Here is an 18,314-nt window from a genome sequence, read left to right as displayed (position 1 = left end):
GGAGGCAATTTTGCAGTTTTCGGTTGTAGCCTTATTATTGCTTGAAATGGGTACACTGTTTGGATTATAACGGTCTCATCCAAATTAAGCTGCTGCAGTGCGTTTGGCAGTGGAAATAGTTCCAAATTGCCTGTGAAGGCATTTGGTTATTGTCAAGTTTTGTAGTGCAATATGTGCACAGTATGGAGGTGTTAGTTATTTCGTATTTGGTTCGAGCACTTGTTTGGTTGTGCTTGTACCTTGTAGGAGAATATCATTTAAATGTTGGAGTGCTAAAGCTGGACTTTTTGTATAGTACAGTTTGTAAACTAGATTTCTGACTGTTGAATGGTGGGTTGCGAACATTTTGATACGGTGGAAGGTGCTTTTGTAAGCATGTCCAGAAATACAGACTAAGGGATGTCCTCGTATTCCAGTGTAGTTGTGCACTGGACAGTAGTCCATAGTTTGTAGTATTTTAATGTTTATTTTCTCGTTGCCTTTGACATACTGATTGGGGAATTGCTCCAAAGATTTGATTAAGCATTGGTGAACGTTACACATTGTTGTGCAAGGTCATTTGTAGGTGAGGCGTGTTGCTTTGGTGGAATGGAGAGTCACATCTAGGTTTGATGGGGATATTTGTGAAAGCAGCGTTTCTTCTTCCATTATGGTATTGTGTATCTTTTCATACCCTTGTCCACTCCGACGTAAGGTAATTGGGTTTGTTTGTTCTTGTTTGTATGCTTCTTCATTGAAATATGGCTCTGTGTTGGTGGTGTGACTCCATTCACCTGTAAAGATGCAGCCAAAGGTTTCTATGCTGACATTGTGTTTGGTTTGAAGTTGTGCTTGCAATTTACCAATTAATCTAGATACTGGTTTCATTCTGTTTAAAATGACTATAAACAATTTCCGTTTCACGCTCATTGCACTGTCCACAAGAGCTTCTAGGATGACTTTTCTGCGGTAGGTTTTGAGGGCTGAGCATGATTTCTGCCCTCTTTATAAGGTTCTGAAGGACTCTGTGGTGGAACATTTTCTGTAACATTACTTTTTTAGAATGCTTGCTTGTGCCTAAATTACCATTTCTAAGTGCTTTCTTAGCAGTACTGTGTGTTGCACTGTACTTGGTGGTTGTCTTTTCATTCTCACATTTTGATAGATCAACTACACTGCTTTTACTGATAGATGCATCAGTTTTCCTTAATGACTAAAAAACCTCTCCTTCAAATTTCTGTCCATGTTCCGCTTGCAGGGGATGGCTACTTTGTGTTTTTAGGTTGCGTGGCTCTCTTTCTGCGGTGCTTTCTACAGAGTTGCAGTTTGGTAGGCATTGTGTAGTAGTTGTTGGCAAAGAATGGGAAGTGTGGGTGTACAATATTTGAAATGTATATGTGTGCAATATGCATGAGTGGGTCAATAGGAGGGTAAGCATTTAACTGGAAGTGTGTCACTGTGTAGTGGTGTCTAACTTTCAGTTGGGGACAGTATCTTACTATGTGGGGATTAGTCTAATGGTGGTGACAAACACTGAGCACCTGTACAGGTGTCATGAGTAACAATGAAGTCCATAATGGTGAATAGCCACAGATCTATATGCTACAATATAACAATACTGTACTCTTTTAGTAAGACATACTATAGTATGATGGTATTGTACTTAATTTGTTGCTTGCTGAGAGTAGGTTTATTGCAGGCTGTATTTTGAAGTGCACACTCCAGTGGCTTTCCGGAGAGAGGTGGGTACTGCACCTGTATAAGAAGCTGGTAACAAAATATGTTAGCTAATGGCATAGTGCTTACATTTCTGCAATACATTCTTAAAAACTATAGGGTGATGTCTTGGCAGAAAGAGGAAGTGTGTATGTATACATTTTCCGATATGAATGCACACTTGGGGAGCATAAGCATGTTTGTTAAGGGGGAAGGTGGGTTATTTGGGATTGTATTGTATTACTTGTTATAAAATACGAGTGTATATTAGTGTAGGCCTATTTACTTTCAAAATGCAGTTTTTCGTATTACGGAAGGAGAAAAATGTGTGGAAAGATGTACAGAGTGCAAAGCAGAATGTTTTTGTGTGTGCATTTGCATGTACTTCTCTGCATATGTATGCTTGCTATGTGAGTGCAGGCATCGCTTTTGGGCTTTAATTTCCTTATGCATATTTTTGAATGTTACGGTTGTAAATACACACATACTTTATTTCTTAACTACTGTTATCTATGACATACAGCAGGAAACTGTTGTTATGCTTGCAATGTATGCCCTTGGCTTAGTTTGGTGGGAAAGGTTGAATGATCATTTTGTGTGCGATTTTTACAAATTTGATATGAGGTTCGTTAATTGGGGAAAGCATTGTGAAATTGGCGGAAAAAAAAAAGAACAGAGTAACCGTTTCCATATACCAATTGCGGTTATGGGGAAATGGCAACTTTGTCACCACCTACCTCTGTATGAGCCATTTAATGGTAGGCGAGGGGAGAAAAAACAGTATGAATTTTGAGAACGTTATGAAGATTCCCTGCTAGGTACCCTGTTGCTACGAAGTTATAACACAGTTGTCACTGTACTGTACAAAAAACAGTAATACCTACTAGACGTGGTGATGGGTAGCAATGACGATGTATGCGGGTGCTGAACTCATAGATCGTTTTACTGTACTTTCCCATGCAGGTGCGTTTGATTAACAGGACATTTGACCTCTGCGTGTTTAATGGTATGGACTGTTCTATAGCTGCGATAGCGTTACATGCACAATTCTTGGATGTAATTGGTGGATGTGTATGTAATCGTTTAACAGTAGCCCATCAGGGAGTGCTGGTAAAAAAGTACTGGAAAGGGAAGAAGGACTGGCCCGGCTTTCCTTGGGCGCAACCCTCGCGGTATTTGGCTAAACCGCACATACTACTTGCTGCCCTTCTTAATGTGCTCGTCATGGAAATGGGACTAAGGTTTTGAGTACGGTGTATGTATGCTTTTCTGTTCCATGCTAGGATGTTCTTTTGTGCCCATGAGAACCATAGTGCTTCTAGTGTGATGTTTGTCAGTGGCGTTGATATTTTTTCCCCTATTGACATTAATCATCTGTTGCACTATGTACAATGAACGCTGCAGACACTCATGTAGCAATGTAAGGAGGAAACGCAGAGTGTAATCCCTAAAAAGAAGGAGCACACCCAAAAAAATTTTTTAAAAAATATATATTAAAAAAAATAAAATAAGGTGTTTACACGTCGCTTTAGCAAAATTAGAAAGAAAAAAAAACTTTTCATAACTTCCACCAAGACAGCCATTTTCTATGACGCTTAACATGTGCTTGTGCACCCCCCCACACAGGGCAATATATTTGCGAAAGCTGCGCCATTTGGTGGTGCACATGTGCTACATCCAGGTATTTTCAGAGTGGCTGCAATGGAAAAAGGACTGTGCAGGAGTTGGGATTGGTCAATATGATTTTCTGGGTGTGGTGTGTAGCAACAGATTGTGCCAGAGCGTGTGTTTGCAAATAGGAGTGGAGATGGCTACGGGTCTGGTTCTGCCGTTCCTTAGGCGGACTATATGGCGTTTGGCCGACTCCTGCATACAAGTTTACGCATAATGATGTGCACTGGCAGCACACCTTGGGTTCCATAATGTCAGTGTACACTGGTACGGAATACGTGGAAAGAAGTGGCCCCATGTGGGACCTCTTTGTGCCAGTTTGGTGACGCTCTCTCATTGAGACATTATTATTGTTGATTGCGGAGGGAACAGTTTAGGGCATGCGAGCGGCATTTCACTGCAGTTTGCAATGAAGGAGACATTTCGGCAACTCATGGAAATGTTTCCAAATTCACACATCATTTTTTCTTGCATTGCCGAGAGACAGATGTGGCTGCATTCTTCCTTGTGTGGGCCACAAATGGAGAAAGCGCTGCGCAATGTGAACAAGGCTGTTTGTGCTTTTTTGCGTGATGTTGGCATGTTCTTTGTCCACAATGAAAACATTACATTTCATAGTACCAACATTTTTCGTTCAGCTGGAGTTCATCTGACTAATGCTAGCAATGAGCGGTTTCTGCGTAATATCCAAAATACAGTGCAGCGCTTCCTGCAAGTGTAGCAAGCATTTTCCCTGTGGTAGTTGACCACTTCCAACGTTACAAACACAAAACAGCACAAAAAGGCTCTTTTGCAAAACAAAATGGTGGCTCTGAAATGAGTACAGTGCTTTTGCCGAAGTCCCGCCACCCATTCTTGCCATCTCTGTACACGACGCTCATAGGCTGCGCCACTGCCTGCATGCTTTCTTTCAACTTCTATTTTTCAATGGTGCAAGGTGGCTCTGATAAGAGCCTTTTTGTCCCCACTCCCCTTTCTGGTTCTGTAGCATTTTTCCTGTTACAAGAGACGCCATAAAAGCCAGCAGTGGAAGGGAGCTTTGGCAAAGGGTACCAATCACAGGGGTAAGAAATAGTACGTGGAGAGTAGAAGATGTGGGGCACACACCTCACTTCGGTAGGGGGCACTCTTTGTCATGCTCCTGGACCAAAGCGTAAATAGCACTTTGAAAATGTCCCCCCTACACAGTACTGCATCGCAGTATATGCACAATACAGTGACCTTTGAAAGGTACGGGTCTGTTGCAGTGCATATGTCCTCCGTGGCTTCTTGTGGGACACAGTGGCCCACTGGAGTGTCCCTAGTGGTGGCAGGAGCAGATGCGGAGGATGCTGTAGAGGAAAATAACCTACTGCCTGCTTGGAAGGGGACAACCCTCCGAATAGCTGCCTGGTGGTTCGCTTTCAGGTGCTGCTGCATGGAGGTGGTACCGTAGCGTAGCTGTACAAGCCAGGTTTTCTGTGACTGAGTATGTTGCACTCAGTGCATTGTACCTGGTTTGCACGAGGTTTTGGCACATTTCCAATGGTCCTAAATAGTTTCCACATCCAAGACTGGCTGCAGGCAATGGGGATTCCTTGTACTTTAATCTTGTTTCCTTTTGGAAGGCCCTGCACATTACAATGCCTGCTGCCTTGCTCAGGACCTTCAGAAGGAGGTGTTGGTGGTGAGGGTGTGGGTGCTCCTGAAGCAGAAGATCTCATGTCCATTACTTGGAGAGGTACTTTTCAGGCACACAATTGGTGACAAAGCAATTTCTGCACGAACAAATGTGGAATGCTGCTCTTCTCTGGAAATCCAAACGGGGATTGCAGCGCACTTGTGTTGTGTGCCCTTTTATAGGAGTGTTGTGGAGCACGCACCACCAAAGTGGGCATAAGTGTTTACCTACAATACCTACATGTAGAAGGAAGGGAGTAGGATCTCTGTAAGGGCGCACTTCACTGTAACACTCCATACATTGCAGAAAATTGTCCTCTTTTGATGTGCATGGATATGGCTCGTATCCGCCAAGGCGTCATAGGACGAGATACGCATGTGCGCAGTTGTGCGACTGAGAAACTTACGGTCCTGCAACTATTTACAGGCGGTTCTGTGCATGCAAACACGCGGCCCGTACTGGCGTCCTACGGATGCTTTCATTGTGATTGCGTATAGGGCAGCCAGGTGCGGCAGTCGTACATCTCCTATAGAAAAAAGGGGGCTAGTTGCCTTCTTTTTTTGTTAAAGAGGGGCTTGACTCAAAAAGGTGTTAATTACAGGGAGAAGAGAGAATCATAAGCTACCCCTATTACACCGTTTAGGCTGCGGTAGGTTTTCAAAAGGCAGGAAGCTAGTTTTTAAATGCTAGCTATCAAAAGTCACAAAAAATGGGAGAGGATAGAAATTTTTGTTTATTCAGACATACATATAGAATATATAATTCATTTCATAGTAAAGAATACATAGTTTGAAACGAAAGATCACATGCAAGCCTCGTTTGGCTTGTAACAGAAAATCAAAAAATGGACAATTATGACATACTACCAATCTGATAGTAGTATTTGAAATCCACAATACATGTTACTAACCCTCACCTACCAAACTGTGACGTAACAACAGTTTTGTACTCATTTCCATTTTTTGTTTTTCTGTTACAAGCCAAACGAGGCTTGCATGTGATCTTTCGTTTCAAACTATGCATTCTTTACTATGAATTCTATATTCTATATGTATGTCTGAATAAACAAACATAGGAGAATAGCGGGCAAACCAGAACATGGGGGGGTGAAATCCCAGACCACCCACACCAAGCCCTAAAGTGGCCCAAGTGCATGTCATATTCCTTCAGAGTAGAAGGTCTACGAGCATTAAGGATAGGCTCGATCATAGGACCTGAAGAAACCCGGAAGACTAACCAAGACTATGCAATAGCCAAACCGCCCGTTGAATCCGTTTGACCCCAGACCCGCCTGCAGGTGACAAGGCCACTTCAGAATCAAGAAGGCTCCTGGGACCGAAGTTCCAAAAGGGAGGGAAACCAGCTCCCACAGGGCCAGAACGGAGCAATCAGCAGCACAGTGACCCCACTTCCCATGATGCGCTGGACCACCCAGGGAGGAAGGGGGAGAAGAGGGAACACATGAAGGAGACCCCGAGGCCACTCCACAGCGAGGTCATCTGCCCGCAAGCCCCTTCACGGGGAACCGGGAGCAGAAGAGAGGAACCTTTGCAGAGGCCGGCATGATAGCCATCTCCAGCAATAACTCTGACAGAGCCGTTGACATAGCTAATCCGCTGGGCAGAGAGTGGGGAACAGCAGTCCGAACCATGCAACCATGGACAGGGGTAGACAGGATATTCACATGATAACCCTGCCGGACAGTGTCCAGAGCACAAGTATCTGAGCACCACCGGTCCCATATTGGAAAATAATGCTGGAGATGTTCGCCCACCGGCCCACCCAAACCGTCAGGACTTCTGAGCAGGGACTGGACGAGAAGAGCGCGGAGGACCACGGCCCGCTCTGGGCCTCCGAAAGGAGCAGGAGGAACAACTGTCCAGTCCTTGCACCCACACCAGAAGAGGATTTCTTTAATGTCGAGGAAGACTTCCGCCGTAACTCATCAGCGTGTTTGTCAGCACAAAACACTTTATGCACCTTATCTTCAAGCAAATCACCAAACAGTTTGGAACCGTAAAAGGAAGCTTAAGGGCAGTCACTTTCTGTGAACCCTCCGTTTTCCAATCTCGCAGGTGAACATGCCTTCAGGCCAACACACCAGCACCCATACCCATGGGCGAGCCACGCACTCCATCAAATGTCAGGTCGGACAAGAGCTCAACCTACCGTTGCATACCCGCAAGTAGCTGGGCACAGTCAGAGGCCCCTTCCACAGCCTTTCTCAACTTCCTGAAACTACCCAGCACTGTCTCTGCAGTGTAGGAACCATAGACATTTGCCCTCAGGTCCAGATGCGCACCAGCATGGGTCTTCATCAGGCTGGAATTCCCCCAACGGTCCACCGGGTCCCGGACAGCTGCCTCATCAGATGACGAAGAGAAGCGAACCACCAGACTAGCGAGGATATCAACTTCAACACTGTCGGGGAGCAACTTCTCACCCGCCCTTCAACAGGTAGAGCTTGGCCATATAGTGGGGCATGGCAATCTTCTCCGGATCACGCCACTCATGAAGGATCTTTGCACCGATGTCAGAGACCAATGGCAACCCCATCTTCGGGTATGCTTATACTGTCTAATAGTGGGGTCAGCCCCATCCTCCTGCACCAAGGGCTCCCAAAACACCATACAGTCCCAAACCTGTGTAAGAACTTCCTCCACCTCTTCACTGTCCAGATATTTCCCTTCTGCATCAGCCAATGAGGAACGGGAAGCGGCAGAGAAGACCTCCGCCCCAGAAGAGGACGATGAAGATGACCAACGCCGGGGCTTGTTGTCATGCATGCTGGACGTGGTCCTACCTCCTACGCTCGTAGAACAGCTAGACCGTTCTATTCCAAATGGCGGTTGTTCGATACGTTGCCGGGAAAACGACGTTTGCACTTTTCACGTCGCTAACTTCACGTGTATTCTGCTTCGTCACGTGAACTACGGCATTACGTATTTAAGCAGCGTGGAAACTTCACTCGCTGCTTCTGATCGAATCATTTGGCGTTGTGTAGCTGAACCTCCGGTCTGCATCCTTGCAGGTTACTACAGCTACTTTTTGGGCCTTCTATAGCGTGTTTTCCGCCACACGCTGATTCCAGGAGCTGTTTGGTTGCGTGTAAATCCACACGCGCACGCTATCTTCAAGCGCTGCTGGCCTGGACTGCGTGAATCCTGTTCGCGTGTAAATCCACACGCGCACGCTATCTTCAAGCGCTGCTGGCCTGGACTGCGTGATTCCTGCTCGCGTGTAAATCCACACGCGCACGCTATCTTCAAGCGCTGCTGGCTTGGACTGCGTGAAACCTGCTCGCGTGTAAATCCACACGCACACGCTATCTTCAAGCGCTGCTGGCCTGGACTGTGTGAATCCTGCTCGCGTGTAAATCCACACGCGCACGCTATCTTCAAGCGCTGCTGGCCTGGACTGCGTGAATCCTGCTCGCGTGTAAATCCACACACGCACGCTATCTTCAAGTGCGGCTGGCCTGGACTGCGTGAATCCTGCTCGCGTGTAAATTCCACACGCATATATATTGTCTTCAAACGCTGCTGGCCTGGACTGCGTGAATCCTAATCGCGTGTAAATCCACACGCACACGCTCTTTTCTTCGCGGCTGTACAGAACCGCGTGTACTTGTTTATACCTTAAAAGGAGCGCTATTTCCAACTCCTGCACCTGTGATATTAACAGGGGGATTGATTCATTTCTATACTTTACTCTACTTGGGAAGGAAGCTTTTCAAGGATAACGGGAAGGTGACAGTGAACAGTACTTTGGACGCTATCCTGTGGTGCATCAACCCGGTATCTAGCGTGAGCCTCGTTCCGTTCGGGATAAGTCTCCCTTACTAATCTTCCCTTCCTTGTCGTTTGTTCTACCTTGGATTCCTCAAGAGACTCTGCTGGATTCATCTGCCCTAGACTCAAGGTCAGTTTGTGCATTCATGACATTCTCTATTCCATCATACCCAGGTTGGGGCAGTTATTCATGATACTTTATTTTGTTCTAGGCTGACTTCCTATACCTTACTCACGCCTTTTCCAGTGATCCATCACTCTGCCTGTTTTACCAGTCAGAGAGTTGTATCATTTGGAAGGTCTTAACTTGACTTCACAACTATCAAAACGCGTGAACAGGGATCCGGAAGACCCTACCACCTGTATCCTTTTGAGTACCGTATCCTTTTCAGTTAATACTGGTGCTCTCTGACAGAATCAGAAGCCATGGAGGGTACGGATCCTTTAGCTGTTTTGACTCAGTTGATCAGCGATTTGAGAAATGAAATGGTTACGGCACAGGACATGTTACGGCATCGTATGGACGTTATGCAAGACGCCATGCACGGTAGTCCTCAGGGAGCACAGGTTCCAATGGCCACTGCATCTGGATCTGGGACTATGACACCCCCACAGGAAACTATTAATGTGGTTATGCCCACTCAGTTTCCCTTGGCCCCTCCAGAACGGTTCACTGGTGATCCCAAAACCTATAGAACCTTCGTTAATCAGTGCCGACTCTATTTTCTTTGCCGTCCTACATCTTTTCCTGACCTAACCACAAAAGCAGCATTCGTGCTTTACCATTTAGGGGGTACAGCTGCTGCTTGGGCTAACCCTTTGTTGGAAACAAATAGCCCTTTGTTGTACGACTGTGACGATCTCTTGGCTGCTATGAGTAAAATCTTTGACATGCGTTATGCTACTCAAGCCATGGATCTGGAGTTACTTAATCTACAACAAGGCAATCAGCCTCTTTTGCCTTACAGTGCCCGGTTCAATCAACTAACAGCCGAAACTCAATGACCTGACGGCAAGAAAACGGCTGTTTTCTACAAGGGTCTTTCAGAAGAACTGAAAGATGCCTTATCTACAGTTCCGGTGGTTCCTACGGGATTCACAGAGTTGCTCGATTTGGTTTTACAAATCGATGCCCGAAGGAATGCTCGGAAAGGAGAGAAAAAGCCTTTCATGCAAGCCTCGGGGCGTTCAGAGACACCGGCAGTCCTCTCGAACGACCCCGAACCCATGCAGATTGGCGTCGTGAGAGGCCGGTTGTCCAATGCAGAACGTGAGAACCGAAGAAAGAACCATTTATGTATGTATTGCGGTTCATCCGAGCATTTATTGGCGACATGTCCTAAAAAACCCATCAAGCGTTCGGGAAACACCAAAACTCGACAATAGCAGGAGTCCCTATGTCGAGTGTTTCATCGGACTCCAGTACCATTCCTAAACACGCACCCGTAATTGTTGAGGTGACGTTACGTTGTGGTGAACGAGAATTGGTTTCCAAGGCCATGGTTGATTCCGGAGCCACCAACAATTACATAGACATCACATATGCCAAGAATTGTTCCATACCCCTTGTAAACAAAAACAAACCTGAAACGGTTAATACCGTGGACGGATCTGTTTTGACTTCTGGTATGGTAACCCAGAAGACGGTATCTGTTCAGATGACATTATCGAATAATCATTCGGAAGAAATCATCTTCGATGTCATAGCTGCTCCGCAGTACGAGATCATACTTGGTCTTGCATGGTTAACCCTTCATAATCCCGCCGTTGAATGGGTTTCGGGATTGCTCCAGTATCCTTCGATTCATTGCAATGAACATTGCTTTACCAGTCAGGAGGTGTCAAACAAGCAACACATATTGGCCTCTATGGTGGGAGCTTCAACTATCAGCGTGGTACATCAAAGCAACACTACCATACCATGCGAATACGCTGAGTATGCTGATGTCTTTGACAAGGGCCAGGCAGAACAATTGCCTCCCCATCGACAGTACGACTGTCCTATTGAATTGATTCCTGGTGCCAAAATCCCTACAGGTCGTTTATATTCACTAACCCCAAAAGAAGACGTTGTGTTGAAAGAATACATTGACAAAGCTTTAGCGATGGGTTTCATACGGCCATCACAATCACCTGCTGCGTCTCCTCTATTCTTTGTTCCGAAGAAAGAGGGAGATCTAAGGCCTTGTATTGATTACAGGGCACTTAACGACATCACCATAAAAAACCAATACCCTTTACCACTGATAAACGTTCTATTGGATCAATTAGGTACTTCCAGTTACTTCACCAAATTGGACTTGCGAGGAGCATACAATTTAGTTCGCATTCGTGAAGGCGACGAATGGAAGACCGCTTTCAAGACACGGTATGGTCTTTACGAGTATTTGGTGATGCCTTTTGGTCTGTGCAACGCTCCCGCCACTTTTCAATTCTTCATGAATGATATATTCAGGGACATAATGTACCAGTTTGTGGTGATTTATCTGGATGACATTCTGATCTATTCACCATCTTTTTCGGAACACGTCAAACACGTTTCTACAGTCCTACAAAGACTCAGGGAGAACCTTCTTTATGTGAAAGCCGAGAAATGCGTCTTTCATTCACAGGAAGTGGAATTCCTGGGCTATGACATTACCAATCTAGGTGCTCGAATGAGCCGTTCCAAGGTGAAGGCCATATTGAATTGGCTGATTCCGCACAATGTCAAGTCATTACAGTCTTTCTTAGGCTTTGCGAATTTTTATCGCAGATTTATTCATTCCTTCTCCAAAACAGTAGCTCCTTTGACGGCCTTAACTAGTTCTAAAGTTCCTTTCTGTTGGAACCCAAATGCCCAAGCATCATTCAAAAAGTTGAAAGAAGCATTTACCACTGCACCCGTGCTTCAACATCCAGATCCAGATCGCCAGTTTATCGTTGAAGCGGATGCATCCAGTGTCGCTACTGGAGCGGTACTCTCACAAGTTTGCACAGAAACCAAGGAGGAGCACCCAGTGGCTTTCTTCTCTCGCAAACTTACCCCATATGAACGTAACTACACCGTCACTGAGCGGGAACTGCTGGCTATCAAGGATGCCTTCCGAGAATGGCGTCATCATCTTCTTGGGGCCAAACATCAGGTGTTGGTGTACTCTGACCATAGAAATCTTCAAGCATTCAAATCCATGAAATGCCTTACGGCCCGACAGGCCAGATGGCATGTCTTTTTTGCCCAATACGATTTCCGGGTCACATACCGTCCTGCCCGAGAACACGTTAAGTCGGACGCGTTGTCCCGTATGAGTGAAGAGGCGAAGGAAGAAGCACAAGTACAGAATCAGTTGTTGGCAGATCATGTAATATGTAGTTGTTCTGTTCAACCATCCTTAAAAACCGAAGTACAAGAGTGGGTGAAAAATCATCCACAAGCTATCCAGGATATGAATCTGGACGTACATAACGGTTTACCATTTACACAAGGAGTGCTCTACCTACCGACGTCTTCAACGCGGAATAAAGCCCTCAAGTGGAATCACGATTCCTTGATCGCAGCCCATCCTGGACGGAAGAAAACACTAGAACTACTCAAAAGATGGTGCTGGTGGCCGTCCATGTCAAAAGATGTCATAGATCATGTATCAACTTGTTCTGTATGCATCCAATGTAAAAACACCCCTGGTAAACCAGTGGGCTTACTCCAGTCCCTACCTGTCCCTAACAAACCATGGGACATGATATCTATGGACTTTGTGGTAGAACTCCCACCAAACCAGGAGTACGATACCATATGGGTTGTAGTGGATTATTTCACTAAATTGGCTCTTTATATTCCCTGTATCGGTTTACCAAACGCTGCTGTTCTGGCTGACCTATTCATCCACCATGTATTTCGTTTCTTTGGTCTACCGTCAGTAATCATTACGGACAGGGGCTCACAGTTTGCGTCACGCTTTTGGAGAGCACTAACCTCTGCATTACTGATTGATGATAAAATGTCCAGTGCTTACCACCCTCAAACTGATGGACAGACCGAAAGAGTCAACTGCACTATGGAACAATATCTGCGGTGTCTGTGTCTGCAGTACCAATCGGATTGGCTCATGGTCCTGCCGGCAGCTGAATTCGCCTATAACAACTCCTATCATAGTGCCATAGGCACTTCACCGTTCTATGCGCTTTATGGACAGCACCCCCGGTCTATACCTTTGGATTCCAGCTTGTCTTTGGATACTCCTGCCGCAGGCCGTACCTTTCGTGATCTGAAGAAATTACAGAGGAAAGTGAAGCAGCAATTAGAGCAGGCTAAAAGACGCGACAAGTTCTATGCCGATGCTCATAGAACACCCGCACCCATCTACAAGGCTGGTATGAAAGTATGGCTGTCCACTATGAACTTGAGAATTCCAGGCAAAAAGAAATTATTGCCTAAATACATTGGTCCGTATGTAGTGCTCCAAGTAATTAATCCGGCTGCTGTCCGTCTGGCTTTGCCACAACGATGGCGAGTGCATCCCGTATTCCACATGTCACTCATTAAGCCATGTTCTGAAGCTACTAGATTGCCTGTACGGCCTGTTGCTATTTCTGTGCGGGGTTCAGATGAATACGAGGTACAGGACATACTGGATATGAGACTACGTTCTGGTAGGCCATTTTATCTGGTGGACTGGAAGGGTTATGGGCCCGAAGATAGGACCTGGGAACCTCTTTCCAATATTCATGCTCCTGCTTTATTGAAGCATTTTCACACGAGAAGGGGAGAGGTTGCCCCTTTGGGGGATGGCACTGTCATGCATGCTGGACGTGGTCCTACCTCCTACGCTCGTAGAACAGCTAGACCGTTCTATTCCAAATGGCGGTTGTTCGATACGTTGCCGGGAAAACGACGTTTGCACTTTTCACGTCGCTAACTTCACGTGTATTCTGCTTCGTCACGTGAACTACGGCATTACGTATTTAAGCAGCGTGGAAACTTCACTCGCTGCTTCTGATCGAATCATTTGGCATTGTGTAGCTGAACCTCCGGTCTGCATCCTTGCAGGTTACTACAGCTACTTTTTGGGCCTTCTATAGCGTGTTTTCCGCCACACGCTGATTCCTGGAGCTGTTTGGTTGCGTGTAAATCCACACGCGCACGTTGTCTTCAAACGCTGCTGGCCTGGACTGCATGAATCCTGTTCGCGTGTAAATCCACACGCGCACGCTATCTTCAAGCGCTGCTGGCCTGGACTGCGTGAATCCTGCTCGCGTGTAAATCCACACGCGCACGCTATCTTCAAGCGCTGCTGGTCTGGGCTGCATGAATCCTGTTCGCGTGTAAATCCACACGCGCACGCTATCTTCAAGCGCTGCTGGCCTGGACTACGTGAATCCTGCTCGCGTGTAAATCCACACGCGCACGCTATCTTCAAGCGCTGCTGGCTTGGACTGCGTGAATCCTGCTCGCGTGTAAATCCACACGCGCACACTATCTTCAAGCGCTGCTGGCCTGGACCGCGTGAATCCTGCTCGCGTGTAAATCCACACGCGCACGCTATCTTCAAGCGCTGCTGGCCTGGACTGCGTGAATCCTGCTCGCGTGTAAATCCACACGCGCACGCTATCTTCAAGTGCGGCTGGCCTGGACTGCGTGAATCCTGCTCGCGTGTAAATTCCACACGCACTTTTCTTCGCGGCTGTACAGAACCGCGTGTACTTGTTTATACCTTAAAAGGAGCGCTATTTCCAACTCCTGCACCTGTGATATTAACAGGGGGATTGATTCATTTCTATACTTTACTCTACGTGGGAAGGAAGCTTTTCAAGGATAACGGGAAGGTGACAGTGAACAGTACTTTGGACGCTATCCTGTGGTGCATCAACCCAGTATCTAGCGTGAGCCTCGTTCCGTTCGGGATAAGTCTCCCTTACTAATCTTCCCTTCCTTGTCGTTTGTTCTACCTTGGATTCCTCAAGAGACTCTGCTGGATTCATCTGCCCTAGACTCAAGGTCAGTTTGTGCATTCATGACATTCTCTATTCCATCATACCCAGGTTGGGGCAGTTATTCATGATACTTTATTTTGTTCTAGGCTGACTTCCTATACCTTACGCACGCCCTTTCCAGTGATCCATCACTCTGCCTGTTTTACCAGTCAGAGAGTTGTATCATTTGGAAGGTCTTAACTTGACTTCACAACTATCAAAACGCGTGAACAGGGATCCGGAAGACCCTACCACCTGTATCCTTTTGAGTACCGTATCCTTTTCAGTTAATACTTTGGTGCTCTCCGACACTTGTGCTCATGCGTGTGGCCATGATGCCGAAGGAGCAACTTTTTAATGTCCTTCCTGGACAAGAAAAAACACCTCGACTTCTTCTCCTTCGTCCTATGATGCCCAAGGGAAGAGGATGAAGAAAAAAGAGCAAGGTGCCCAAGCTTTGCAGTGCGCTTTCCCATGGTGTAGTCAGAAGTACAATCACAGCAAAACAGGAACACCAGAAAACACTTGTTGAGCCATGACTCTTAACACCAGGACCGGGAGAAATTCAACAATGTGGAGAAGAACTACTTATTCCCCATGGCAACGGGCCACTACTGCAGCGCCCCTCCCAATCATTAATAAACCCCCAGAGATGGGGCCAACAAGTCCCTGGAAGCCACAATCATCTCCTGTCCAAAGCACACCATCACAAGGTTAGGAAGCCTCACACAGGGCAGTTATGGGGCATATACAGGGTCCTGACCGCCAGACAATACAAGGGCAGAGCCCCGTAGCAGCGACACATCTTAGTGGAGACGCTTCACATGCCAGCCACGATGCTTCAGAAAAAACTGGGCGAGGCTCCATGCTCAAACGGAGGCCAAGCCCTGCAGGGGAACCGGGAGCACACTGCACCTGTAGGAGAACTGAGGCCCTGACACACAGCCTCATCAGGGGGCCAGCAAATGTAGCCAGAGGTAGGAAAAATACAACTGGATGCTGAGGGTTAAGGGGAGGAGTTACACAAAATAAAAGAAGATTCTGTGTCAAAGGTAGGGGCCTCATGAAGTAAGTACTGTGACCAGGAAGAGTGGAGGAAATAGCGTTTTTTCTCAGTGAACAAAAAAAATGGACTATCTGGGATGCTGCGCATGGAGAACTACAGGTCTGATTTGTGATTTACAGTAACTGGGGTTTTATATCTACATTAACGGGGGTTGTGTGTCAAGCTGCTCTTGTTCCTCGACAGCACTCGCAAAATACATGCAACAACTCTCTCGTGTCTATGTCTTGCACTGCCATGATATAAACGTAATGCGTCACCAAGGTGAACCTCAACTGAGGTGAGCAACATTCTCCATTTGTTGGGACTCTGACATTCCCACACCCGAATGGCCCTCTGTTCCAACCACTGGCGCTGGGAGCCCAAACACCCCAACCCAGGCTCGCAACCCATCGCTCTACGTTTGTATACAGCTTATCATAACAGCGGCAATGAACGCCTTCCTTAAGTACTTGGGCACTGAATATTTTTTTTTACTGGACTGTATCCGTGCCCCTAGCTTTCCTTCTATGGGGTGGACGTACCCTAGTCTAGAGACTACCACCACCACTGGGTGGGCACGTGACACTGCCCCTTTCTTCAATGTCATTCATTGTTCTGTCCTAGGCAGTTTCGCACAAACTCTCGGTTCACATGCAAAACGAGGTGGGTTTGCGCACAGTTAGTTCCCATCTGTGCTACCATGAGCACGTGAGCTGTTACTGTTTCTTTTTTCATGTTACCTGTTCTCGTAGTTCCGTGTCTGTGTAAGGCGGTCTTGTATCCAGCCCCTTCCTCTGCAGACTCTCAGCGCCCAGCTCCCGCAGGCCATGTTGATAGCGTTGACCTGCTGTCACACCCACCTCAAATTTCAACGAAGACTTTCCTTACTGTCACACTTTAGATCTCTTTTTTCTTTGAAGTTCTACAATTTCTCCATACAGTAGACAGAGAAAAGGGACGATAAACTGTGTCTCCGAGATTCGGTCCTTCTCAGGTTTACGAGTGTTAGCCTTGGATTTTAGTTTTTTCAATAAGGTAAAGATTGATAAAGAAAGTGAGTCTGCCGAAAGACTAGTTTCTTAGTTCAATTAACAGAAATACTAATTGATACAGTTTAACGATCCTATAAAAGATTAAATTAGATCATGTTATCTTAAAGTACAAGTGCTATAAACTTTAAATATCATGTGAAATTCATGACATTTCTATACTTACTATTACGATTTGGCATTTAAATATGGCCACTATGGCTGCAACGTTATGGAGTCTTGAAGGAATTGTCTTAAAAACAGGAAATGCATAAGAAGGTGCAAGCATCGGGTCTAGAACGTCGGCCATTTTCGAGCCAGGCAGGTAGTGACATGATCTCAGTCATTACCGTCACGTCCCTCTTCCTCGTTCCAGTACTTATTACTGAGGTTTCCGACCTCTATCCCAGGAATCCATTCCATCGTTTAACTAACACCCATACCCCCACACCCCGCCAGAGAGTACAATACCCCCCCACCCACGCAAAATGTTAGTTTTCTGTAAACAAAAAGAGGTAGGATTTTTCAAGTTTCAAAAATAATAATTTGCATAACAATTATATCGCAGCAAATACAAAACATACATTGTTGGTACCCTTGAAGCATTCTAAAATACACAACCCATCAAACAGCACAACATAGAAAGATATTCAAATGTTAAAAATGTATAATTCTGAATGGTAAGTTAACACCAAATTCAATTACCTAACTTCATAGAAGGTAATCACACAGAGCTGGTAGGCAACATTTGCCACTGCTCTATAGCAGCAGCCCGGGCAGTACATATTTATTCCTGCAGTGCACGATGAATAACTGAACAACATGGAGACTGATACCCTCCTCAGTCTGATAGGCAGTTGCTGTGTGATGTGTTACGCTCTGCCTCTTGCCTTCACTGGTGGTTCACCTAAGGTCTGTCCCGGCAAGTCTGCAGGGTAGAGATTCACTTAGCTGTCAGGTCACTGGATTGGTCTGAGCCCAATTAATGTAATCACCTACCAGTCCACTGTACAGAGAGACTAATTAATGTGTTGCATGCTTTGTCCTGCTACCTGCCGTAGAGTCACATAAATTACCTGCCACTGTAAAAAGCAGTAGGATCTGTCACCCAAATCAGTAGGTGGTAGGACTGCTTAAAAAGCAGTCGCCTACTGCCTAAATCTGTAGGGTTGGCAAGTATGCTACTGTTATGTCCTGGCCTGGGGGCACTCAGGCCAGGCGAACCAAGACTGGGCGCACCCAGTAGACACGGGGGACTGCGATCATGCAGTCGGGTTCCAGGTAGGTGTCACACTGTTTATGTCGGGATCACCCGACATGACATCACTTCTGGGGGCACCCAGCAGCATACATGCCAACCCTCCCGATTTAGACTAGAGACTCCCGATTTTGAGGTGAAAAATAGTGCTATTTTTCAGTCTCCCGCCTAAAATAACTGTAGCCCCAATGCATTCCTATGGGGAAATATGTGTCTC

The 18,314-nt window shown here is 46.2% G+C and overlaps 1 protein-coding gene across 1 annotated transcript in view; it reads right to left on the bottom strand.

Moving 5' to 3' along the window:
• The window catches only part of PARL (presenilin associated rhomboid like), a 625,047-nt gene extending 608,219 nt beyond the window's left edge, over window positions 1-16,828 (bottom strand). Inside the window, exon 1 of the mRNA XM_069618249.1 lies at window positions 16,552-16,828. Coding sequence (XP_069474350.1) covers window positions 16,552-16,640 — 89 coding nt within the window. The 5' untranslated portion in view covers window positions 16,641-16,828. The remainder of the gene's footprint in view (window positions 1-16,551) is intronic.
• Window positions 16,829-18,314: the final 1,486 nt, after the last annotated feature.

This window comes from Ambystoma mexicanum, chromosome 10, assembly GCF_040938575.1.
Source record: "Ambystoma mexicanum isolate Mex_15411 chromosome 10, UKY_AmexF1_1, whole genome shotgun sequence".
NCBI classification, from domain to species: Eukaryota; Metazoa; Chordata; class Amphibia; order Caudata; family Ambystomatidae; genus Ambystoma; species Ambystoma mexicanum.
The sequence above is the reverse complement of the archived record's forward strand: the minus strand, read 5'-3'. Positions and strand labels throughout refer to the sequence as shown.